This window comes from Pimephales promelas, chromosome 15, assembly GCF_988280905.1.
Source record: "Pimephales promelas chromosome 15, fPimPro1.hap1.1, whole genome shotgun sequence".
Classification (NCBI taxonomy): domain Eukaryota; kingdom Metazoa; phylum Chordata; class Actinopteri; order Cypriniformes; family Leuciscidae; genus Pimephales; species Pimephales promelas.
The window spans coordinates 24314216-24341268 of record NC_142783.1 but is presented as its reverse complement, the minus strand read 5'-3'; the positions used below and the strand labels follow the sequence as shown (position 1 = coordinate 24341268).

The 27053-nt window shown below is 39.8% G+C and overlaps 1 protein-coding gene across 1 annotated transcript in view; it reads right to left on the bottom strand.

Moving 5' to 3' along the window:
- mdga2a (MAM domain containing glycosylphosphatidylinositol anchor 2a) overlaps positions 1–27053 on the bottom strand; it is a 128377-nt gene that overhangs the window by 29385 nt on the left and 71939 nt on the right. The window contains exons 8-10 of the mRNA XM_039679659.2: positions 26216–26509; positions 11448–11717; positions 565–713 (exon numbers count right to left, since the gene is read on the bottom strand). Coding sequence (XP_039535593.2) covers positions 565–713; positions 11448–11717; positions 26216–26509 — 713 coding nt within the window. The remainder of the gene's footprint in view (positions 1–564; positions 714–11447; positions 11718–26215; positions 26510–27053) is intronic.

Genomic DNA, 27053 nt, shown 5'->3' with positions numbered 1-27053 from the left:
TGTAGACATGTATTCACCATAACACATTCGTTATGAATTCCAAAACATACCACTGATAATTAGGGTTGGGTATCGTTTGAATTTGAACGATTCTGATTCCGATTGCGATTCCTTGTTTCGATTCCGGTTCCTAACGATTCTCGATTCCGATTCTTTTAAGAGGCAGGGTCAAAAAAGTTTAGCTAACCTTGCTAACCAACGGCCTTTCTGAAGGAAATACTCCTTCTGTAAAAATACTCCTTTTGTCACAAATTTTGCATTTTGCCGAGATTTCGTTATTTTTAGAAAAGTGAAGCCACACTTTGGATCGCCAACGTAAGGTACTCATGTTCGACTCGCATGGTTATGCCAACACTTCCGGTAGACGCTTCTTCGTTGGTGTTGTTCAGCTGTTTCTTCTTCCGCTCGGCGGACTGTGAATAACGAAACTAGGAATCAAAATTTTAACTTTTGAACGATTCCGGGAAAAACGAAAAGTTAGTCTCGGTTCCAATCGATACTCGATTCTCGATACCCAACCCTACTGATAATATAATCTTTAAGTAGGTGTTCAGACACACTTACCTGCTTGATGCCAAGTCGATAAGCCATGATACGGTCGACCGCATTGGGATTCATTTGAGTCCACTGAAGTTTGAAGCCGTAGACACGAGGTTTGTTTTGCCACAGAGCGCTGTAGGTGTCATAGTAGAACTCGGGTGCAAAGGCTTTACCTGAAAATACACATTGGCTTATTACTGTAAATCCACAGCCACATTTCAAGGCCAAAACCAACACTGAACAATTATTTGTTTTTTGTCCTAATAGAAAATTCTTTTAATCTTGAAGCAAAAATTTAGACAGATGTGAAGATTTCCATGGACTGTCTTGGCTATAAGTTGCAGATACAAAAGTGGCAGATTCCATATTCCCTCTGCCATGAAACCGGATACATTATCACAAATATTCTCGATTTAGGATGTGTCAGATAAATCATTTGAACAAAAAAGTAAACCACAGAAATTTGTTTTATAAGGTAGGTCTGTCTTAAAGAAGTAATGTTTTAATGCTTTTTTTCCAAGTCATGTTTATAAAAGCAACTTAAATGCCCTAATTTAACTAAAGCCGAATCCTGGCTTAGTCTAAGCCCTGTATGTGAAACCTGGCTATAGTTTGGTGTTTAGACCGGCGGGTCAAATGTCTGGCGCACTGAAGTGATGCTAGAGGACATTGTAAATGCATGTAGAAAATGAGTTAAAAAAGAGGAACGTTCTCCATCAGAGGTTCAAAGGAGACAGACACAAAGCAAAGTCATTAGAAGAGCTCATCTCTCTATCTGCTGAAAGGAATGAAAAAAATACTATATGAAAACGTCTCGGGTTATGACTATAACCCTTGTTCCCTGAGAAGGGAACGAGACACTGCGTCGAGAATCGACACTTTGGGGACGCTCCCTAAGCGTGCGCCTCTGAAGTATGAATGAAACTAATCCAATCCTGATTGGTGTTGCGTCGTGACGTAACATGTGACGGCATACCCGGAAGTATAAAAGTGACGTTGTCACAACACACACTAGCCTCGCGATGAAGCAAGACGCTCTAAGGCCTAAAGGGGGCGTGGCAGAACGACGCAGTGTCTCGTTCCCTTCTCAGGGAACAAGGGTTATAGTCATAACCCGAGACGTTCCCTTTCGAGGGAACTCTACACTGCGTCGAGAATCGACACTTTGGGGAACGAGTGCCCACTAGGCCACGCACCGAATAGGCCTGTCCTGGAGTAAAACTGTCTAGGCACTCAGCAAGGACTGAGCACCTGTGCACCGGGTGTACTGGGAAGGTGGAGACTGTAAAATTTTATGAAAGTATGTGGGGTAGCCCAGCCGGCTGCCTCGCAGATCTCCTAAAGAGGTACTCCCGAAAGAAGGGCCCTAGAGGAAGCCATGCCTCTAGTTGACTGTGCCCACAAGGTAAAAGGTGAAGGCAAACCGCGCACCTTGTAAGCCTCAGTAATAGCCTGGACGATCCAGTTGCTAATAGTTTGTTTGGTTGCCGGGAGCCCCCTCTTAGGTGACCCAGAACATACTAGTCCAATTGTTCCAACCTTCTCCAAGAAGAGGACCCCTCAAGGTACAAGCTCAAGCTCTGACTGGGCAGAGCAAGTGAAGCCTCTCCACTTCCGCCGACACATGAGGTGGAGGATGGAATGCCTGAGGGACTATAGAATGAGCCGTATTTGATGGAACTTTAGGCACGTAGCCCGGACTCGGGTGTAAAAAGGCCTTCACTCTGCCAGGGGCAAACTCCAAGCAAGCTGGCATTACTGCCAGGGCTTGGAAATCTCCCACCCTCTTAAGTGAGGTAATTGCTAAGCGAAAAGCCATTTTCAGTGTTAAGTCCTTAGGCGAAGCCGACTCTAAAGGTTCGAAGGGGGCACTCTACTTTTGGATAACCCCTCCAGAACTATTGCCAGGTCCTAGGCAGGAACCCTGGACCTGGCTGCCGGCCTCATCCTCCAAGTACCAAGGATAAACCGAATGACCAATTGGTGCCTCCCCAGAGGCCCATCACTTAACGGTGCGTGGAAAACCGCAATGGCAGCCACGTACACCCTAAGCGTGGACGGGGAGAGACCCTTAGAGAAACGATCTTGGAGAAATCCCAGAACTGAAGCCACCGGGCAGTTTACTGGATTTAACCCAAGTTCTCTACACCAAGTGACAAACACATTCCACTTGAGGTCATATAATCTCCTGGTGGATGGAGCCCAAGAGCTAAGTATGGTTTTCTCAACAGGATGTCTGCCCCCTGATTCTGAACCCCCGGAATATACATTGCTCTGATAGAGAGTATTTTCCCTTGGGACCAAAGGATAATCTGATGCGTCAGTCTGCACAGAGGGCGCGATCTGATTCCCCCTTGTCGGTTCAGATAGGCTACCACTGACCGTACTAGGAGGTGGTGACCTTTGATGTCTGGGAGGAAGCTCCTCAAAGCCCTGAACACAACCATCATCTCTAGGCAGTTTATATGCCAAGAAAGATGATGGTCCTGCCATAGACCCCTGGCAAACGGTCGTCCATGACCGCGCCCCAGCCAGTGAGGGAGGCGTCTGTCGAAACGGTTTCCCGGCGACATGACACTCCCAACACTGGCCCAAGGTTTCTTCCATATTCTCAGAGAACAAAGGCATCTGCGCGTTACTCTGATCATACGAAGCGGATTCCCTCGGGAGAAAACCCCTTGGTCTTTAACCACCACTGAAGGGGCCTCATGTGTAGCAGGCCCCAAAGGAATGATGTTGGATGTCACTGCCATGAGGCCCAGCATTCTTTGAAATTGCTTCACAGTGATGGCCTGGCCTAGCTTTACCCTGGATACCATCGTCAAAATTGACTCGATACGTGCGGGAGACATGCGTGCCTACATCGTAATCGAGTTCCATATGACTCCCAAAAATGTCGTACACTGGGATGGTTCTAGCACACTCCTCTTTGCATTGAGTCTCAACCCCAATTTCAGAATGTGGCCAAGGACGACATTTCGATGCCGAACTGCCATTTCCCGAGACTGAGCCAGAATGAGCCAGTCGTCGAGATAAATCAATATATGGATGTCTTGAAGTCTCAGTGGAGCAAGGGCTACATCCATAAATTTGGTGAATGTGCAGGGAGAGCGTGCTAGGCCGAACGGAAGAACCCGATATTGGTAAGCTTCGAAAGCGAACCTCAGGTATCTCCTGTGACATGGAAGGATGGAGTGAAAATAGGCGTCTTTTAGATCTATCGTGACAAATCAGTCCTCTGATCTGACTCACGATTACTGGAGTTAACCGTTCGAACCTGCACCTCCCTATTCAGAGATCGGTACAAAACCCCGAGATCTAGAATTGGCCTTAACCCCCAATCCTTCTTTGGAACTATAAAGTACCGGGTGTAAAACGCGGACCCCCTGTCTGAAGGAAGAACACGTTCTATGGCTTCCTTTAGCAGCAGAGTTTGAACTTCTTGTTCCATCACCTGAGCCTGCTCTGGGACCACTGTAGTCTGTACCACCCCAGAGAACTTGGGGGGCGGTGTGCAAACTGCAGTCTGTACCCTGATTCTATTATATGTAGGACCCATGCAGATATGTTGGGAAGATGATACCATGCCTCTACAAAATATACTAGGGGTACCAGCCTCTGGAGAGTGGCCTCTGGTTTTTTTTCTTTTTTTTTTTTTTTTTTTTTTTCTGTTTTGTCTTTCGAGAGCATCTTTCTCGACTTCCTGAAGCGGAATACCGGCAGGCTGTAGTCGATATGGATGTTTTGACCATAAACGATGCTTCGTTATAATATTTTCGCTGGAAACCGATGTGGCCCGAAGCGTCGCTGACGGCGGGCAACATACATCGTTTCCTGTTTAAAAATATTCAGGCCCCATATAGATATATTGGAAGGTGTAGCCATTCTGCAAAATCTACTAAGGGAACCAGCCCCTTGAGACCGACCTCGGGTGTCTTTCGAGTCCCTGAAGCGGATGACCGGCAGGAAAAAGTCGAGAAAAATTTTGTGACCACAGTCGGGGTGAACGACACAGTGTGCGTTCGCTGGAAATCGATGTAGCCCGAAACGTTCAAAACGGCGGGACAACATATATATTTTATATATATATCTTATATTTATTTATTTACTATATATATATATATATATATATATATATATATATATATATATATATATATATATATATTATTTATTTATTCCTAAACCTGTCGACGATTGAAGTTACAGCGCCGGAGAACAGGCCAGTTTCCCTTATTGGAAAGGAGACTCGTAATTTTCACGAGAGAAAATTTGCCTCGACAAACGAGAGATCCGAGTCAAAGTTTCCGTATTGCAATGCAGACCTTAAATCTATGCGCTGCAGTCACAGAATCTTTATTGCAGAGTAGACTCGTAATCTACACGCTGCCTCGGCAAACGCAAGAATTTAGGACACTGGGTTTGGAAACACGGGACGAATGCGGTTCATCCCCCGATCTCATGATCTTTTAGTGGAGATCGGGAAAAAACGGCAAACTCCGGCGCTGAGGCTGTGACCCGTGCCGCAAGAAACGCAATTTATTTAAACTTGCGTTCCCTCCTCATTTTGTGGCCAGCTGAAGTTCAGTCTGGCCACGGCACGAGTCACAACCTCACCAGTTCCTCATATGCTTGGCCGTGAACTGGCGCGCCTAACTCACGGTCATCCGTATCGATACTGAGCACGTCTACTTCCTTGGAAGCAGAGAGCCTGAGTATCGGGACCTGATCGTGGTCAGAAGAAGCCGCGGCGCGGACTTCTGCGCCACTCACAGGGGCTACGGGATCATCAGACGATGAATGAGAAAGTGCCTCAGCAGTCTCATTCTCGTCTGCAAGATCCCGCTGTGAACCCCACGATCTCAATCGCCGCGCCGCCTCAACGGACGCGGGACCAGAAACGCAGGGAACGCAAGCCTGACCGTGCTCATCAAAGCACGCCAGCCGGGAGCGCAGCACTCTAATAGGAAGTGCTTTACAGTCTGCACAAGTCATGCTGCGCTCCCAAACAATTTACACACAAAGCATGTGCGTCCCCACCTGTGACATAACGAGGGCAGAGATGCACACATGTTTTTAAATTGTTCGCTGGCCATTTCCAGTTCAAACTGAGTGACAAACAACACCAAATAAGACAGACAGTTTCAACATAAAGCGCTTGCTGAAGAGCGAAAGCTGTCACATGTTACGTCACGACGCAACACCAATCAGGATTGGATTAGTTTCATTCATACTTCAGAGGCGCACGCTTAGGGAGCGTCCCCAAAGTGTCGATTCTCGACGCAGTGTAGAGTTCCCTCGAAAGGGAACTGTTTTGCATCAAGGACTGTCTGTTTCTTGCCGAACTAAAAAACACTTGCAGAATCAAAGTAAAAAAGAATAAATATATTATTTGCAGACAACAAATGCGTTAAGCTCATGAAATGAAAAAAAAAAAAAAAAACCTCTAAGGAATGTTTAAAATTGCTCTTTTTACAGTATATTGCTGTGACAGCACAATGGTGGTTAAGTGGTATTGTGAATGAATGCTGGAAAATTATATTATTACAATAATTGCTTTCATATTGACATTTTACTAAAACTAAAAGAAATTATGAACATGTATTAAAATTGTTTTAGAAAGCAGAATTAAACAGTAAAAATACATTCCACAGATTCTTCTTTTTGTCAGACAGGTCACTCCATCCAGAAGTTCACCTTTCTGCAGAGAAATTTTCAATGTCCAATTCGGTAGAAACATCTCGGAGGGTTACATTGAGAAGAGTGAGAATGGAAAATTTGCTGATGTCTGCAGGTCAGGAATAAGGGCTGTCACCAGCACTTATTTTATCCCCAGCTTATTAAGAGGGAAAAATCTAGAGCCAATGCTAATAAGTCCATCGAGTTTACTCTGCTTAAGGCTTAGGGATAAATTTCACTCCTCTGGGAATCAATGCTTGAGCGAAGGTGGAGTGAAAAAGCAGGAGCATCGTACACACGTGGCTCTTAAATCAGCCTAAGATGGAGAAAGATACATGTGGTACTGCATGGATCAGCTGTCACTTAGCAGAGAGGCAAAAGAAACACAGCGGCTCCTGCCACCAAGGTTTTCAAGTGTGCATCCACTGTGTTCTACAACGCAAATGTACACATGCTCTGAAGTGCAAACCTTTGATCCATTAGTTTCAGGGTTGGATCAATACCACAGTTCTGAATTAACCTTGTCTCAAGGTACATCAGTATCTAAATAGATACTAAATCGATAACTTATGCAACAAATAAACAGCCACGGACAGCAGAAGAAATTAAATTTGTCTATAATAAATGTGAAAATTTGACATCAATAACTCAATAATTAAATCTGTGCTTAATCTTTTTTTTGGGGGTGGTATTCATAACCCATTTAAACATTTTTGGTACTGATACTCAATTCTTCTTAAAGCTAACACTAACAACCACTAAGCCTTGATTTATGTGTGTTTGCCTATGTATATAGACACTATTCAAAGACCTTCAAAGATCAAGCAAGACACCTCTGGGATATGAATATCGGTAGTTGTGTAATTGAAGTTGGTTCAAGGTGTTCGTCATGCACATATCAGCACCGTCACAACAAAGGACTTGTGCTCATACTACTGCAATCCTCAGGACATAAGTACTTTTTATTTGACTCCCCAACAGTGTGCAGCCATCAACCAGTGGGGAGTACTTACTAACCCATCAACCACAGGCACCCTGAAGCAAACCACATTCTTGAGCCAATTGAACTTTGAATGCAGCTTCCAAAAAAGAAAAGAAGCATAAAAACAAAAGCAAAGTTTTTATATTTGACAAATAATGTCACACAATTTACATATCAAAGTTCAGATGCATTTTAGCTTAGAATAAAGACATTATTAAAGAATATGTTTATGGCTCTTTTAACACCAAAAGTGAAATGAATCATCTATTTTATTCAAACATAAACAGTGAAACAAATACGCATCATCCAATGTCAATTCACCCAGTGAAATTAAATCCATTAAGTGTATTAAATTTATTATCATTTTTAAATTTCATTAATATATTTTTACAATGTATTAGTTTAACATAATTCATTCATTTCTAAATTAACGCATTTTGTCTTATCTTAAAAAGGAACTGTATGCGTTAATACATTAACTACCATGAAAATGAATGAAAATGAAATGAAAAGAAAAGAAATTAATACTTTGCCTTAGTAAAGATTCATTTAGTTGATAAAAAGTGACGAGGAAGAAACTTATAAAGTAACAAAAGATTTATATTTCAAATAAATGGAGTAGTAGTGGGAAGTTTGGATAATTTTATTGACTCTGATCTTTGAATCTCGTTCATCAAACTGAACAAATCCTTTTGCGAGTAATTTCGTTAATTTCAGCAGAATGTATTTAAAATGTTACAATTTAACGACCAAATTCCCCAAACACATCGAATGTTGATCGCATTTAGAATAAGAAAAAAATTGCAATACAAGGAATAGGCCAAATCATGAGAAACAGAAACGATTCATTAATTTATCTGGGTCTACAGACTAGGCAGTCTGTTATTTATTTCACCTCCCGAGTCTTTCGTTTATCCCATGAAATATCCTGATAAACTGAGCTTAGCAGTAGTTTAAACCTCCCGATTTAAGCTCTTTGTTCATTCCGTGACATCCTCATAAACTGAGCTATGCCGTCTGTAGTACCGGATACAGAATTGATTAGGCATAGTTCACCTTTCGAGTCTATCGACTTCGGGTTCGAGTCGTTCGTTCATCACGTGATCGCCACATAAGCTGAGCTATGCAATACACTCCCTTCGTCCCAATTCGCTTACTTATGCCCTAAAAGGATGTACTCTTTTTGTGAAGAAAAAGTGCATACTTTTGAGTGTGTAGCAAAAGAGTAGGCAAGCTTTGGGACATACTATCACGTCATCTTTAACGGACAGCCCTGTCGCGTGCTGCATGCATGCTGTCACTGTAAACTGCCCTGTCAATCATCTTGTCACAGTTAAAATCCTCCATTCAATCTAATTCGATTTTCTACCGTTTCAGAGAGCACGATGATCTGCCAGTTGTGGGACTTTCATCTGGATACTCTCCTCGTGTTTGCAATTTGAATATAATGATGCATTTAAAAGGTGGCTAAAAGTATCTTTACAAAAGTTCACAATGCTGCTGCAGATGCAATATGCGGACAACATTGAATAAATTAATTTTAAGTTAGGTTAGATACTGATAATTAATCACTCAAACCTCTTTATCTAAACCTCTCAACATAACCGCGGGACTTGCACGTCCTCCATGTCTGTAGTTTCTTAACACTTTTTACTCGTGTTTGTAGTTCTAACCGAATCCTCGTCCAGCGCGCGATGGGTTGTGGGCAATATCAGCCGTTAGAGTGTGCATCGATCTACACTTCGGATTCTGACCGGAAACAGTAGACCATCCGGGTATCTTTGAAACACTCTTTTCAACATACTACAATTTGGGAAGTACTAATTCTATTTTTGAATACTATTTAGGACGGATAGTATGCGAATTGGGACACAGCAGCTGATTTCACGCAGCCGCCATTTTGAAATGGCTCCGGTGGGAAGAAAACCAGAAGTGTTGCCTTTAATCATAGGAAGAATCATGGGTTTTATGATTTCATGGAAATATATTAAAATAGATAATTGTGATAATAGTTCTTAATATTTTACTGTTTTTTCTCAAACCTGATCAACACTGATCAAATGAACCCAGACTGAGTGAGCAAAAGAGACTTCTTTCAAAACCAGAGTATTAGTCACAATGACGTTGTGAAGAAATGTTGAAAGTGCAAACGTGCAAAAGAATAGTCACAGCAATAAACTGTATATCTGCCTGTAGATCAAATAGTTAATGTACTTTAATATAATGTAAAGGCCTTTCGGTTGGGATTTGAACTCAGGTCCACTCGTGTACCAAAAATAAACTGTACGACTACACTAACACAATTCATACTTAAATTAAAAACTTCTTGTTAAAGTGTTTCTTTCCTTAGTCATGTCTTGTTTCGCCTTGGGCACTAGTGAGCCAGTACAACACTGGTGCCCTTTCAGAAAAAAAGTGCATGATGGTCCTGCAGGTCCTTCTCTCAACTTTCCGAACTTTCTGCTGTTTTAATTGGTAACCCCTGTTGGGTTTGCATCGCCCAGCGCTGCGAACATCTGAAATTAATGCTGAGACAAGTCAAGCTTTTTTATCTTCGAACAGTTGTGCACATTGCTCTGACAAAGTGAAATGTCAACTTGATGCATTGGCCATTTGTTCAAGTGTCACACAAAACCCTGTGGCCATGTGACATTGGCTGTTGTTCTATGCCTTCGCCTTCATTTGCTTGAATCCATCATGTTTGCATTCAACATTCCAGGAGTTTAACCTCCAATAAAACAGGCTCAACGTGGGATTTTCTAGCTTGGGTTCTTTTAACCCTTAGCCATACAGTATAAACACCTGTATGGTGGCAACGATAAATGAGAGCTTCTAACTCGTGCAGCATCACAGAGAGCAGAGGCTCATCATAGATGCATGGTTTGTGCAAAATAATGGCCTTCAGCATGTCCTACAGAAGTGCACAGAGGAGAGAGAGAACGAGAGAGAGAGATGCGGATACGAGGAGAGTGGATATGAGTGATATAATCCTCTTTTATGCCTGCTGAACAGAGCAGGAAATTGTCAATGCAAATTAAATGATTAGGGGTGAACATCTCCAAGAATAACCCATGCATCAGAAGGCAGGTAGCTCATCTCTCTCTCTCTCTCTCTCTCCCACATTCTCCTCTGGTCCAGGATGCCTCATCAACCAGCTGGGATTTCAGCCATGAATATTCAACAGCAGGGAGGGCAAGAACACGAGCTAGCAGTTCCCATTTCTAAACACAAGCGTCTAGTGCAGTAGCAGGCATGAGATCAGGCTACTTATGTGGTGGCACGAAATCAAAGAGAAACTGCTCCACCATTTGCACCAAATGTTCCAGGTGACATGGTGGACTGGATTTATTGGTGCCAAAACAGATATATGGCCAATTCTAGATATGGGGTTTTGAATCTCGAAGGAAAAGCAAGTGCGGCTTTTGAATCGCTAGTGAACCGCATAATGCTAGCAATGTATCTGCACAGTTTAATTTATTCTGTCGTGTGCTTGTAGTTGAGATTTGCATGTTATTAATGACTGCATAAAAAGTGTACATAAGAAAATACTTCCAGGACCAAACCAACATCTGCTTAATGGAAAGTTAAAAAAATAACAGGGTACTTCTCAGGGTCATTTCTTCCTAATTATGTTTGTAGCACAAAAATCTGACCACCAGGAACAGTTTTTAATTAGGTACCAACGTATCGTAAAATGGTGATTCTTGACAGGTTTTTCTTTAGAAGATAGATTTGAGATTGCATGGTGACCCAACAAAGAAACAACATGTAACATACAATCAAGAAAAAAGCACAGTGTTGTTGCTTGCGCCCATTATCACATCCATTCTAATATTCAGCCCAATATTCTAATTTATACAGCATTTCAGTTAACAAGAGATGCGTCCCTATTCACACACCATACTCTGCACTCTTCCATTTTCAGTGTGTTCACACATAAAATTACAATACACAATGGTATAGTAATGCATAGTGTCTTGTACATCATATGCGACACAAGAAAGAAGTTAATATTGAATAACTTACATTTTTCTGAGCAACACATAGTAGTGGAGATTTCTTTCCTGAATGAATAGGAATGAATCTAAGTTGTTCATAAAGATAGTTGCTTGTTGCCAGCTGGCGTAACAATATAACCAGTGGAAAGAGTCACTGATTAATCCTTCCCCTATGTGCTATCTTCCTAAATATACATATATTTTCAAACGCAATCCTTTAAATTGCACATGTATTTCAATCGTCTTACCTGTGACAAGGAAAGTGCATCGGCCAGCACCTGCTTCGTTGGTGATGTCACAAGTGTACGCGCCGTAGCCCTCACGGTTGAGTGACTTTACGTGGTATTCCGTCTCGTCCCGAGTATCGAATTTGCCCGTTGTTAGCAGTCTCGTGCCCAGTTTCCATTCGTATGTCAGTACTCTTGAGGGGTGGGCCCGTAAGACCCTGCAGCTCAGTGAGAACGGCCGGCCTAGACCCTGCCTGATCTCCGTATACACCGGCTCCACCGCGGGAGGATCTGGAAAAGGACGCACGTTCATATCAGACAAAAAGAATGTATTTGCACTGGTGTCTACGAAGTCAATAAAACAAATACAATTCCCTACTGAAAAATCCACCATACGGTATGATTTGCATGCTTGGCACCAGCATAGAAAGCGGAAGAGCTGGTGGACCAGCTACACAGGGGTGCGTTTCCCGAAAGCATCGTTAGCCAACTATGGTCGCAAGTTCCATCGTTATCAGCATAGTTCAACGAGTCGGTGTTTCCCGAAACCATCGTTCCAACGAACATTCGCAAACAGCATTGCAAAGTTGTGTGGTTTGAACGACAGCTCTCGACCTGTGGTTAGAGGCATCGTTTCTCTATTGCATGACATTTGGAGGTAATAAATCCTTATTTTGAGCAAAATAAGCAAGCTGACATTCAGTACAACCGGTGTCTTTTATTTAGAATACATACAAATGGTATTTACGTCAAAAGATTTGAAGTAACGTGTTTGAAGAGTGCGCATGTGCGAACGTGGATACTATGTAAGAACGAGCCACATATTGAGTCTGGTAATAAATCAGAACAACTGAGAACAATTAGAAATAGTCCTCAGATGACATGTCTGTAATTTATATAAAACAAATCTAGTGTTAATTGGATCTCAAACAGTTTCATTAAAGGTAGTTATTACTCCACCACGTGCGAAACCAACGTGGTTGAACGATACTTTGCGACAGTGGGTTTCGGGAAACAGTCGTGACTAGCTAGTTGATTTTTGCAACGATGCATCGTACTATGGTAGTGAATCAAGCAATCTACGTCGTTGTACGGGAAACGCACCCCTGGTCCACCAGCTAGACCAGGGGTGCGTTTCCCGAAAGCATCGTTAGCCAACTATGGTCGCAAGTTCCGCCGTTATCTGCATAGTTTAACGAGTCGGTGTTTCCCGAAACCATCATTCCAACGGACATTCGCAAATAGCATCGCAAAAAAAGTTGGGTGGTTTGAACGACAGCTCTCGACCTGTGGTTAGAGGCATCGTTTCTATATTGCATGACATTTGGAGGTAATAAATGCTTATCTTGAGCAAAATAAGCAAGCTGACATTCAGTACAACCGGTGCCTTTTATTTAGAATACATACAAATATAATTTACGCCTTTTGGTTTTTCAAAAGATTTGAAGTTACGTGTTTGAAGAGTGCGCATGTGCGAACGTGCTCTCCTATGTAAGAACGAACCAAAAATTGAGTCTGGTCATAAAGCAGAACAACTGAGAACAATTAGAAATAGTCCTCAGATGACATGTCTGTAATTTATATAAAACAAATCTAGCGTTAATTGGATCTCAATCGGTTTCATTAAAAGTAGTTATTTATAAACCAACGGAAACAGTTGTGACTAGCTAGTTAATTTTTCCAACGATGCATCGTACTATGGTAGTGAAACAGTGAACTACGTCGTTGTATGGGAAACGCACCCCAGCACTATACCCGCATAAACCATGAAATTCACGCTGGAATTTTCAGCAAAGTTGAGAAATGTTGCAGTTTGAAGAAGTAGATAATAAACATACTGTGACTGATAAATTAAAGATTAATTAACAAAATCAAAATTTGGACATATAGAGGCCTGTGAGTGACAGGGAATGTGAAAGTTACTTGAGAATGTCGCAACAGCAGCTTTACAGACATCACAGATGGATCTGTACGTTTTATAATCACTGCGAAGCAGGAAAACAGCAGAAAAAAGGGGGAAAAATGCTGACTCACCCACTTATAAGAGAGTGACCTGTCATGAATCAGTGATTCATGGTGTTGTGAGCCAATGCGCGCACATACACTATGATGCACACCATCAGAGAGCAGGCCCGGGAGAGCATCATCAAACATAACATCATGTCCTTAGAAGGGTGCTGGCATCTGCACAGAGTTTGCACTTTTTATAGTCTGATTTGGAGAAGCTTCCTGTAACTGTAGTGCACAGCACTTCTATTAATGTCCGCTGAGAGTCATGCGTTCTTACAGAGAGGGCTTGATGCACAGAATTCACACACCACGTTCCTCTCTTACTACAGTACACCACAGATATGTAAGCTATAATATGTATTCATAATTTGTCCATTTTCAGAGGCTCAAAGTCCCATAACATAAAGGGCTTAAGGATGATGTGATGAAGATATGTTGATATAGTAAAGAATGGATATTGAATATTTTCACAAAAAGAGTTGTGGATGACTGAAAATGTCATTCATAATGGTTGCCATGGCCCTGCAATAACATCTTCCCAAAGAAATAGGCTTTGCCTTTTTTCATGAAATTGTATCATCTGTTTGGTAGTACGCCTTCAGTATATAAATGGAATAGTAGGCAATCCACAGTGGCAATCATTTGAGGCATGCTCATCTCAGTCCCATATCCCAAACTTACATAGAACAACACATATTTTCTCCTCTCTACAAGTGCTCAAAATAAATGGAAACTTTTATATACATGAAATATATTACTATATGTTATATTCACTATGGTTTACATTAATCACACAACTCTACATGAACAAACAGTGGGTAAAATAAAATAATTAATAAATATATAATATATTTTTTAATAATGTAAAAGGTCTCAGGTTAATGTAACCATGGTTTCATAAAAAGGGGAACGAGACCCTGCGTCTTGGATCGACGCGATGGGCAATGCCACCAGATTGACTGGTGTCTAAAGCACGTATAAACACATTCCAATTTCGATGGCTGCCGACTCTCACACTTACATGAAAAATGTCAGTTTATATTACAGCAAAACTTTAATAACTCAAAACCAAAGTGATCTACGCAACAGTGTGCACTCAAACAGTCAACACTAGACAACAAACAGAGAAAAAAGGTCTTAAATACACAATATAATGAACTCAAATGAAAACAGCTGTGCACTAATTAATAACGTAATAACCATGGCAACAAATGGCAAGCAGGAATACAGGACACAAAGATAAGCAAATGAAACCAAGTCTTTGAAAACTGAACCAAAAAAGACTAAACTAATTACTCCCCCTTTCGGAAGGTGGCTACTGGCGCATTACATTATATATGTCATCAGGGCTCCAGACTAACTTTTCCACTGGTTGCACTGGCGCTACCAACTTTCTCAGTTGGTCGCCCCAGCATTTGATTTGATCGCACCTTTTTTGTTTTTTTGTTACATGCCATGGGATTAATCAATGCATGCTGATGAATAGTGGTCTTAATGGACCAAAGCTAGCAAAAGCTTTCTGGGTTGCAGCATAAATACCTGCAATAATATTTAATTATCATTGCCAAATTTCAGGATTTTCATGGATTTTGGACAGTAAATTTAATTAATATGTAATTTTAAGCATTTTACATTTGAATTATATACTATCTATCTATCTATCTATCTATCTATCTATCTATCTATCTATCTATCTATCTATCTATCTATCTATCTATCTATCTATCTATCTATCTATCTATCTATCTATCTATCAATCAATCATCATCTTTATATCAGCATCATCTTTCTATCTTTTAAAAATCATTAAACATTCAAATGTATGCATTGCATTTTAAAAGATTAGAGTATTATAATAAGCTAAGACATATTTTTCGTTATCAAAGTTTAAAGTTGTAACAAAAAAATTCAAGAAATCTCACACCGCTGAAAAGACGTAGGAAGGGGCATGCTGTTTCGTGAGACATTTACATTTTTATATGCCTTAATTCGTGAATTCGTAATTGGCACGTTTCACCATCAGTGTGCAATGCGTGTGACGTCTACATTCGTCAATAAATAAACTGCACGTGTCTTGCGGAAGAACACTGTAGCCGGAGCTACTTCTCTCCATTACTGTAATGTCAATGGCGAGTCACGTAGGCACTGGGCAACTCTGCATCCGAGTCGAGCCGGGATAAAATAGTCCGAATTTAAACACTTATTATAGGCGTACTGTAGTGATTCAGGATAAGTCAAAAACACGGTTCAGAAAATGGATTCATGATGTAGCCTACTTGTTCATTTTGAACATAAGTTACGGACTGCAGCAGCTGATACAATGGCGTTCTGTTGCGCAAGCGTCCACTCACACAAATGCGACTATATAAAATTTTAACTCGCACATTCTCAAAAAATGGTTGCATATGCGACCACTTTGGACGCAGTCTGGAACTCTGTATGTTCAAATTGAGTTCAGGAAAGTGGAGGAGCAGAGGACCTCAATGATAGAGCAGAAACCACCCACGCAGGACTGACGACCCCCATAGAGGGGCGGAAGACCACCACAGCAGAGTAGACAAGACTGAACAGTGGAGCCGATGGTGGGAGAAGCCAGGGTGGAGATGGCGGTCCAACAGCCAACAGTGGAGCCCAAAGAACTGAAGACCCAGGCACAGCTGAGGAGATGGAGAGACCAGACGACACCATAGGTTCAAGAGCCCATGGCGGAACCGGAGTGATGAGCAGCCGAGGTGGAGCCAGGGTTCTGGTGGACTGAGGTATAGGTGGAGCTTTTCATCATGTCACAAAGCATGTATTCAACTCCCCCAAGAGCTGGGCATGTTCCATTCAATGCTAGACTCTTATCATTCAATCGGGAATCAGGCGAGAACAGAGTCTGCTGTTCAGTGTTCTCAATCTCATCAACAGCCAAACGCGCTTGTGCAAACGCTGTCACCTATCCCTCGAGTGATAATCAAGGAAGAACAAAGCCAGTCTCTTTCAGCTAGTCTCGTGAATGCATCAAAATGAGCACATCAAGCTTTCTCGAGGAGTCGAAAATGTTCCACCAGCAGTGCTTGCCTTACACGCACACAAAACCTTTTTGTCTCCTGAAGACGGCGATTCAGTTTTCGCTTTTTCTACAGTGGTCACAGTAAAAAAAAAATAAAGAAATAGAAAATGAAATAGCTAAAAAAAGGTCCACGCTTTGTGAGTTAAAATAAACTTTTAAAAAAGTCATTTTTTTTCAGGTATGAGAGAAAAAAAGGAAAAGATGGATAACCGGAACATGTTTTATGAATAACAAAACATGCCATTTAGAGAAAAGCGTTCTAAAATCAGTGGTTTGTTCACTTTGTTTCCCCACTCCAAATGACAAACATGTGGAGGCCCCACGCTGCGAGTGGATTACATTCTGTGCAATGCAGTATCTCTTACAGCTGAGGTCAACAGTTCAGCTTCCACAACGACTTTATTCAGGCAATGATGCGAGCCCAAGCCTACCGCATTTTGTCATTCTAAATTTCACGGCTGAGTTTCCCAAACTGAACCAATTCCTGCTGACATGTTGCCAATGGATGGGGGTTTGATAGACTAGTCATGGCGGTTATCCCACACTCGCGCTGTCAGACAGGTGACGGCGAGCAACAGTGTGTATTTGCAAATCGATTTTCAGCAATACAGGGAGAACAGGAAAAGACGTTTGCTGAAATAGAATCAATTGTGTATGCAAGTGGAAAGAAAAAAAAAACAGATAAACGATTTACTGAAACATTGCAACAGGAGGTAAAGAACAGACCCAAATTGCTAATAAATGTACTGTACATTGCACAATATGGTATAGCACACTGCTGTGTTCACATTTTAATAACAGCTGTGTATCATATTGACTCTCTGCTAGTAAGCTGTAATTGTGTAAAAGATTTATGTGTTTCTCAACAATATACTGTACAGCTGCAACTGAGTAAAACAGGATTTTGAATACATTTTCATTTATTTTTTTTATGTATGGAGTTAATAATTAATACTAGTATAATTATAAAAGCAGTAATCTAATCAAAAACATAGGGTACAAAAAATAAAAACCCACAGAAAGGGAAAGTAGTTTCATAGTAAGTCGTTCAATTTTGCTTATAAATTAATCAAATATTAATCAATGCTTTTTCTTCAGAATACCATCCACTGATGAATCATTTACAATAAGATAAGAAATGTGCATTAAGCAAATATGACCACTTTACATTTCAGTTTCAAACAAACATCATTTTAAGAATGGATTGCTTTATTTCTATTCATTTATATGAATTAAATGGGAATAGAACACATGAATCGATGACAAAATACAATCATATATGAGGTAGTTTCTTAAACCATTCTCTGAACTTAAGACCAAATACAAAAGGAAGTCAAACAAAGCAGTTAGAATTATAGCACAACAGCCTTAGGAGACTTCACGTTAAAGCTTTTGTATCAGTTGTGTTGACTTCTGCATCATTATTAAGGGTCTTAATTGCACATAGAAGACAACACATTACAGTGAAGACGTCATGACTGTTTAGCTGCATGAAACATTTGTTTCTGACCTGTGTAGGAAATTGTTATGCAACATGCAATTACATGACATAACATGACAACAGGCTTGTGTATAGATGATAGTGTTAGAACCTATTAATTAACAAGTCCCCAAGGAAACCCTCTTTACAAATTTGTGTCCAATAAGCAATAATGCAGTTTTTTTGTTCTATTTTTGGTGAATTTCTTAGGGGACTGAAAGCTGGGTTTGATGCATGAATGGTGATCGTACTTTGAATTGCACTCAGGACTGTTGCATGAGCATACCCTCTTTTTCATAAATGAATACTATTGGGAATAAATTAGTTCTCTGCTAATTAGGCTGGCAGCCAGTTTTCAATGCCATGCTAAGCGAACATTGAGCATGGAACGCTGGCACTGTGTCATCCGAGGAGAGGAATATTCCTCTATTCTCCAGCGCTTATCCCAGTTCCACACCACTAATCAGGATGCCAATTTTATCCCCTCATAACGAGGAGCCACACTGCTCTTATATTCCACATCAGAACCCTTATTTGCATATGAGCCGTCCCAGTGTTTTGTCACTTTGAAAAAGTAACCGCCATCCAAAAAACTCTCTTGCAGCAGCTTCTTAAAGCATACATCAGTTCTACTTAGACCTCGTCCAATTTGCAATTACTTATCATCGGGCCCAGATGGAATCTGTGGGCTTTTATTGCATTTTCTGCACTTATTTTAGGGAACTCATCTAAATGGATTTAAACGTGGTAGATAGAACTACTTTTATTTGTAGCAGAAAATGTAATCAAATTAACCGTTGAATAAATAAACATGCAGTGTTGGGCAAGCTACTCAAAATCTAGCACTATACATGTTACACTACAAATGAAAAGTAATTCGCTACTTTGAAGCTATATAAAAGTAGCCTAGGGTACAACAGAGATTTTCAATCAATCTACTCTCATTAAAATATGTTCATTTTAAAAACATGGAAACAAAATTGTTTAAGAAAGTAAAGATTCTGAAGGCATTTAGAGAGATCTCGAGATCCAGATTTTATAGTTTTACAGTAGTAATAGTAAATATGATATTTTATAATATATGATTAATATGATATTTTAAAATATGATTTCATTATAAATATAGTGATTATCTCTAAAGTGGACACCCAACTTAATTTTACATATACCATGTCATGTGAACAACTGGAAAAGTCGGAATTGTTCCGTATTTGACACATAAAAGTCTTGTTCCGTATTAAACTGATACGGAACGCACTTTGTTCCGTATTTTCAGATTCATTGCAAATCTGTGACAGACACATAGTTTCTTCTAATATATGTCAGACAAACTATGAATGAACGAAGACCTGCTATAATGGAGAATTCGGGAACTTGGCACCCCCTTGGCAGGCTCTGACATGTAATGACGTAGAGTTGTCTCATTGGTCGCACGCCATTGGATGTGCAGTTGCCGCAGCGCAGCCTATGAGCGAGCCAGACGGCAGAGATATATACACGGCTGTGCTGCTGCTAATGCGTTTTACATATAGGCTTCAGTATATCGAGGAAAAGGACTTTCTGAAGACATTTGTAGGCTACGATAAGAAAAAATTATAATTTTTTGTACTTGAAAGAACATTCTAGGAGTCTAATTCTATCGCAGAAGATTACAGAAAACTGTTGCGTTTATTTTTCTTCAAATGCAGTCTAAGCCAATGAGTTTTTAATGTTACTAAACTAATAAACTAAACAAATCCATGGTTCATTGTTGGCAAAATGATCATGATAGCCTTTATAAATCTAGCCTATGTGGTACAGTCATTGATTAGGCATACTTTGCTATTCTATAAATACAGGGCTACTAGGTTGCATTATAATATGCCATATGAATTTGAACAATGTATAAATTTTAGGAGTCGTTTCTTCCATGTAATGGAATTTCAGGGGTAATTTTCTCCACTTTCATTCATCAAATTCTTTTAATCAAATAAATATTAATGCAGCCTTAATGCCATTTATATATATATATATATATAGTATTTGTATAAGAATAACAATACTACAACCTCACTAAAATCTTCACTACCTTCAGCGACGCAGCTGTTCATCACTAGGGCAGATGATGTGTGGAACATTGTGAATGACGCTCATTCAGACGCTAACGCTGCTGTGAAGAAGAATCCTCTTGAGAAGTTTTTTTCTACCATGCTGCTTTGAGAACCAGAAGGGGACAAGGTGGGTTGTTACTGTTAGGGTTTAACTGCAATTATCCCTTCATTAAAATATATTAGATCATTAATAATCTTGCCACATTTAGATGCAATTAAAACTTACTTCACTCCAAGGTGTTGGGAGTCCACGGCAGTCATATTCATCATGTGATGTCTGCTTAACTAACATGACGATATATGAATTCATCATCAAAATCTGATCTCAAAGGCAGAATTAACAGTCACACCAAAATAAAATAAATAAAATAAATGTCCCTCCCTCATTTTACAAATAGAAGCTTTAGCAACTGCAGGGCAGGCATTTTATGAGACAGAGAAAACTTATAGCGTTAAAGAAATGTCACGTCCTAATGAGAGAGGCTCAGCTGCTGGTGCAAAACACTCCTGAGAAAATGACAATATGAGCTCAATTGACACCCTCCCTATTTCTACCTCCCTTTCTGTTATCGTTTCTCCCATCAAACACATGGGAGCAACGACAAGAGTGCCAATTGACCTTTACAATCTGTAGCTGTTTGCCTCCTGCCAAAATCGTATGTGACGAGGTTCCGATTCTGGTCACAGTCATTGGTTTTGTGGCAATCATTGTCCGTCTTGCATGAATCGGTATGTGCTTAATTATGGATGGGTAGTTTTTTGCCGGTACATGCTCTGAAAATGAATTCAATTAACCCCTTGACTGGCGAACATTGGCGATGTTGTGTGGAATGTGGGGCATCCGTGCCGACTCTTGACAAGTGACGGGAGATAATTGAGTTCAAGTGCATTAAAAATACTCCAGTTATATTGACATTTGGCCTGGGCACTAGATTTTGCCTCACTCTTTGAAACATCACACCTCTGCTTCCAGTTATTTAAAAATATTAAATATTTTAAAATATTTAAAATACATTTTTTCAAATTGAATAGATTTTAAAGGGTTCATGAACTGGCTTTTTAAACGCTTCCAAAAACATCAAAATGAAAAAGTAATAGGCTATTTTATACCCTAGTTTTGAGCCTAGCTCAAAAACACTCGGTTTTTATGGGCGTCTCGCAGTGAAGACTTGGAAGTAAACGCCAACTGCTGTGAGTGGATATTAGTGGGGCTAGTGGGGGAAATTGTTTTGAAAACGTCCAATGTTAACCGGAATGATTCGCCCTTACATGTTCGACCCATGAGTCTGTGTGTTGCACCATTCCTGTCAGATCCAATGTAGAAGGCACTGCAGCACGTTTTTTAATCTTAATTGGTCTGCAAATCCAGTCTTGTTTACCAAACAATCCTCATTGAAATGAAGCAAACAAACGGACAATGTTTTACCCTAATCAGCTGGAATGTCATTAAAAATAAAGTTTATCCATGCAGTCCTATTGGAATCCAGAGGAAGCATATGCAACGACTGTCTTCTTCCACAACCAGGCACTGCACAATATTTTGTATTGCTCGGTAGCTCGATCTGGTTTGTCGTCACGAGGTAGGCTTATGTTATTTAGCTATGCGTGTAATGCGCGAATCGGTGGGCGGGGCTAAACCGGCTGTTTTGAAGTAGGCGTTGATCTTCTTCTGCAGGGGAGGCGTTTTATCCTCTTTGACGTCATAGTTCCCCACTTTGAAAAACGAGTCATTTGCTGAGCCTGTTGTCAATAAAAGCTTTTATTGGACTAACAAGGACGTTTTCAGTTCTGAAACGTACAGGATATTCTTATAATATGATGACCTCTTAGATGACCTCCCTCTTTTTTCTTCTTTAGCTCCAAAATTGTGGAATTCCCTGCCCTCTGAGATTAGGAATGCAGAATCCCTTAGAGTTTTTAAATTTCATTTAGGGTGGCTTTAATGTGATTGTGTGATCACTGTGATTGTTATTATATTTGCCTTTTATCTTATTGCTTGTTTAGTTTTTATTGCCTAGGCTGTTGTGTATCTTTCTAATTCCATTATTTTTTATGTAAAGTGCTTTGAGATACTACTTTTAAAGGCACTATATAAAATTAAGTTTTATTATTATGTCAAAAGCTCATGGAAAATTTGATTTCTCAGTTCATCACCCCTTTAAAATGTTTTTTTTTTTTTCTGAGATGGCAAAGTTCGAAAACAACATTTATTGACTGAATGGCAGATTATGTACAGATAGCTGAGATAAAAAAGGCCTTTCCAAAGACATTTAGCAGAGGACACTTGAAACTTGAAACATGGGCATTTATGAAAATTAGATTAAGACCTTTACACAGCACATCTGTACATTCTTTACTGTCCAACTCTTCAAACTCTTGTTTATATGTGTTTTTATCACCTAAGCTTTGGTTAAAAAATATGAAAATAAATAAATAAAGAGAATTATGTGTAAAAAAACGTGTAAATATTAATATATAATCCAATACTATTCGTTTTGAACTACATATGTAATTTGCCATGTTTCCTCCACCATGATGACAAATGAAATAGGTTTATGCAAGTCATATCTCAAACCAAAGTATGTCCAGATGGATGTATATACTGTTCAGATATGAGCTTCAACTGTTTAGCTTTTAATTTTGTCCAGAAATGATATTATCCTGATTAAATGCCAGGGAAAATAGGGGAAAATCCAAGGGGGTAACTTAACAGATGGCACTCAGGCATTAACCTCTGCACTATTTGTTCTGTGACGAGAGAGACGAGTTTCATTTTATTACCAATATAACAGAGATTTGAAGCGCTTTGACAGAACGAAATCCAGGGCAATCTCTCTGATGGACAACCAACCCCCTTCTCGCTTATTCACACAAACATACTCGCTCTCTCGGTACTATCTCCATACTTTCTCTTGCCCTGTCAGAATTCCGCCTCTTTCTTTTCCTCCCTCACTCTTTCAGCATCTGTCTTCATGCTTCTTTTATCCCACCTTTCCTCTCTCTCTCTCTCTCTCTCTGTCTGTCTCCACCCCCGCAGTCCTAGCATTTGCTGCAAGACCCGTTCAGCTGTCACAGACATAAGCAGACATTATCCAATGGCATACATTTGTGCCTTGGACTTCTGCAAGTAATGACTGCAGCATTAGGATTACCTCTGGACCCCCCCTCGACTATTCAACTGCAATCATTCTGTCTGTGATGGAGGGGGAGGAAGCAGCCTTTATCACACAGGGAGAGATGACATAAGTTAGAGCGGTGGAGAATGAGTCATCAAATACAGTTACTCGTTCTGAGCGGCTAATGCTTATGCTAGCTGTGCTTCTGCTGAGCAGGAAATGATGGCTTTGTTAAAGAGCTTGTATCTGTCATTAGACTACTTCCACATCCAATGTGTGCAGAGAGACGAGTAACTTATATACTGTAGCTGCTTCAAATGGAGATTTGACAGTATACTCAAAGTAAAAATCTGTTTGATTGCTCACTTTCATGTTGTTCCAAACACGTCTGATTTTGTTTCCTCTGTGATACACAAAAGGAGAAATGCTAAAAAAAAAAAAAAAAAAAAAAAAAAAAAAAAAACTGGTTATCCTTTTCAACATAATTACAACAAATGGGGAGCTTGAAAGGTTCAACGAGGATGCAAATGCACAATAAAAGTGGGCCATTCAACTTGTGTGCTATATTCCAAATCTTTTGAATCATACAATGGTTTTGTGTGAGAAAGACAATTATTTTCCTCCAGCGAGCAATTGATGAAAAGATCAAATGTTTTAATCGAGCTGAAACCAGATCAGTCTGATTGGTAAATGAATCATTTAGAATAGTTTGTTTCCCTGAAACACCTGATTCAGTAAACAGTTCTGACACATTTAATTAGACTTTATTACATCTCTCACGAAGACATTGAGGGACGCTAGGGGGACGTCAAGATATTTAATGAATAATGACTTAAATTTTGGGTCTGTTCCTCATTTAAAACCACTGTATGACTTCAGAATACCTGGAATATAGCGTGCAAGATGTATAGACCACTTTTATGCAACATACGGTATGTTAACAAAAAACAAACATGTCAAATGTTTTTCCTTTGCAATTTTCGCGTAAAAGAACGCAACTACGTCAAAATGATCGCGAAAACGACAAAAAACGCTGGATTGTGTCACTTTGTAAAGAAACACCACACACCTATAGACTGAACAAGTAATATGAATGCATGATGTCACTGTTTTCATAAATTCACATTTTTTGTTGTTTACACTAAGATGATAATGGTAACATTTTCAAAATCATACACTTTGAAACTATGATCACGCCCCCTAAGTTGTGACTTGATAGGATACTGATAGGGACATTGATGTAGGGATTTTCATGTTTTTCTGTGTCATTAGTAGTAGTTAAGGTGATTGAGTGCTATATTTCAGTTTTTTACTTCTTTGTGTGTATATATTTTAATAAAGACCCTGTTATTCTCAGTCCTTCATATAGCTCATGAGTTAAATATATGTATATACAGTATGTACACTATATATATGTATTATATATATACAAATCCCTAAACGACAAAATTCTGCTGTCTGAATTAAAACAGAAACATACAAATTGAACCGCCAAGCAAAAGCTAAGATTACAACAAGCATCCGTGACTGTACTTCACTGGAGAGTAGAGCTTTGAATTACAATATCATGACCTAAAAAAAGCAGGTGACAAGTGACAAGCAGTTCCCTCACCAAGAAAATGAATTGATTTCAAACAAGCCCTCATTTTATGTAGAAAATATTAATAATAATCCTAGAGCAAAGTATGATGGCTTTAAGCAAATTTCAAAAGACACTACAGCACTTACCAGATCTTGTGTTCATTAGTTTTCACTAAGCCCGTGCAATATGCAAAGGTCAAGATTATTTGATTCAACTAAATAGGGAATAATGATCACACATGCTGAATTTCATAGTAGGGTGTAACAAAGCTCAGGCAGAGTGGGCAATTACAGACAAACAAAATAAAAGCAGTGAATCGTGACTAACAAACAAAATCACTGACTCAGATCACAACAGGAAACACACAAAGGCTATTTCAGACCAATCTGGCCCACTAGACAAAAAGAGAGTCTCAAGACATTAAAGAAGTAAAACGCTGACACAAGACAGTATTGCGAAGTGTTATTTAAAATTCAGAATGATTTTTTTTTTTGTGGATCCATACAGTTTTAGCAATTATATCTTAAAATGCTGAGCGCTTTTCATCCGACGCTACATTGTGTTCTTTCATGCGCACATTTTAAATTAAACCCTCTTGTACGATGCATTGTTAATGAAGGTATACATAGAGGTCATTTAAACCTTTTTTTTTCAATACAAACACTATGAAACATGTTTAAATGCATCCATTGTCCAAACATTTTGCACAAAGCAGAACTGTCATGCCATACTGTACATGTGCGAACAGTAGTGTATGAGAACAATATACTCAGCAAGGCCAATTGGACCACATACAATCTGCCTTGGGAGGAACTGAGATTGAATAGGAGTTGTTTCTAACACGTCATTTAGGGTGCACGTTATCAAGATGGATATATAATAGATCTTCCTGACATCATTACAAATGCCAGATACTTAATTAAAATCTCTTCAAATACTTTAAGTGAAGCGTATATCTCTAATCCACCATACATCCTACTTGCATTACGGCTGTAATCAGATATTCCATGACATCGTGAGCTGTAGAGGAGAATAAGAAAAAGTAGCCAGAGCCAGAACATGTTTTTTTACCTTCCCCATAGATGAAATGATGGTTAACACTTACATCTGACCCTCTCGTGTGCCAGTCTCCGAGTCAAACCGAGTCAAAGTCCTCTTCAACAATTTATTCATGCTATGCTATGCTATGATAATATGGAATGCATTACATTGCATTAACCTCTGCACCTGCGCTAATTGAATCTGCGAGCCTTAATGAGAAAAGATTGGCAATGTGCATCGCTCACCAAGGTTGGCTGTAATTACAATTAGTGATGCCCCTACACTTTCTTCATTTATTTCTCCAGAAAACGAATGGTTTGCCAAGCAACCACGACAAAAACGTATGTTCTAGCCTGAAAGTAAGTTAATTAGGTCCAGCTAAAGTGCATGAGCAACAAGCACGTCCAGTACTTACACAGCACTATGAGCTCCACGATGGCCTCTCTGGGTTTGACGTTGAAGCCGTTGTACTGGCTGGTTTGGCAGCGGTACGTTCCGGCCATCTCACGGGAGACGTTGACGATGCGCAGGACTCCATCGTAACTTTCGGTTTGCATGTTGCCATCCGGCATGGGTGCCTCCTTATCAGCACGGGACCAAAGGATGATGGGTTTGGGTTTGCCGGAGACCAGGCACTGCAGCTCTACTGTGTCGCTCTCCTGAGTGGCCAAAGGGGACTTTCCTCGTGGGACGGTCAGGTTGGGTGGAACTAAAAGAGAGTAGATGATCAAAATGTACATATTGCAAAGAGCTATGAAAACGCACATTTTACTTCACAGTCCTTGGAGGAAGGTCGACAGCATTTATTGCATAATGATAATAACGAGAAACAATATATTTATACCACTAAAGTTTGTATACTATACTACTACAAAATTGTGAAATAAGTATAATTTTTTTTCAATCATTTTGAAAGTGTTTTATACTCAAAAAGACTTAATTACTTAATCAAAAATGCATTTTTCAATTTTAATCTATTTTACAATGTAATTTATTCCTGTGACTGTTTTCAGCAGTCGTTACTCTAGTCTTCAGTGTGACCTGATTTCCCTTTTCTTTTGCTTTTTATTTTAAACTAATGTTGTCTAAAATAAATCACCAATTTTGTAGTGGAACTACTGCTCTAGGTGAATAAACATCTTTTCACAGACATAATATCTGTATCGGTTTTGCCAGTACATCAATAGAGATATCTTGTCACCCACCATGCAGACGACAGGAAAGAGACAAGTTTATGTTCTACTGCTTATTCC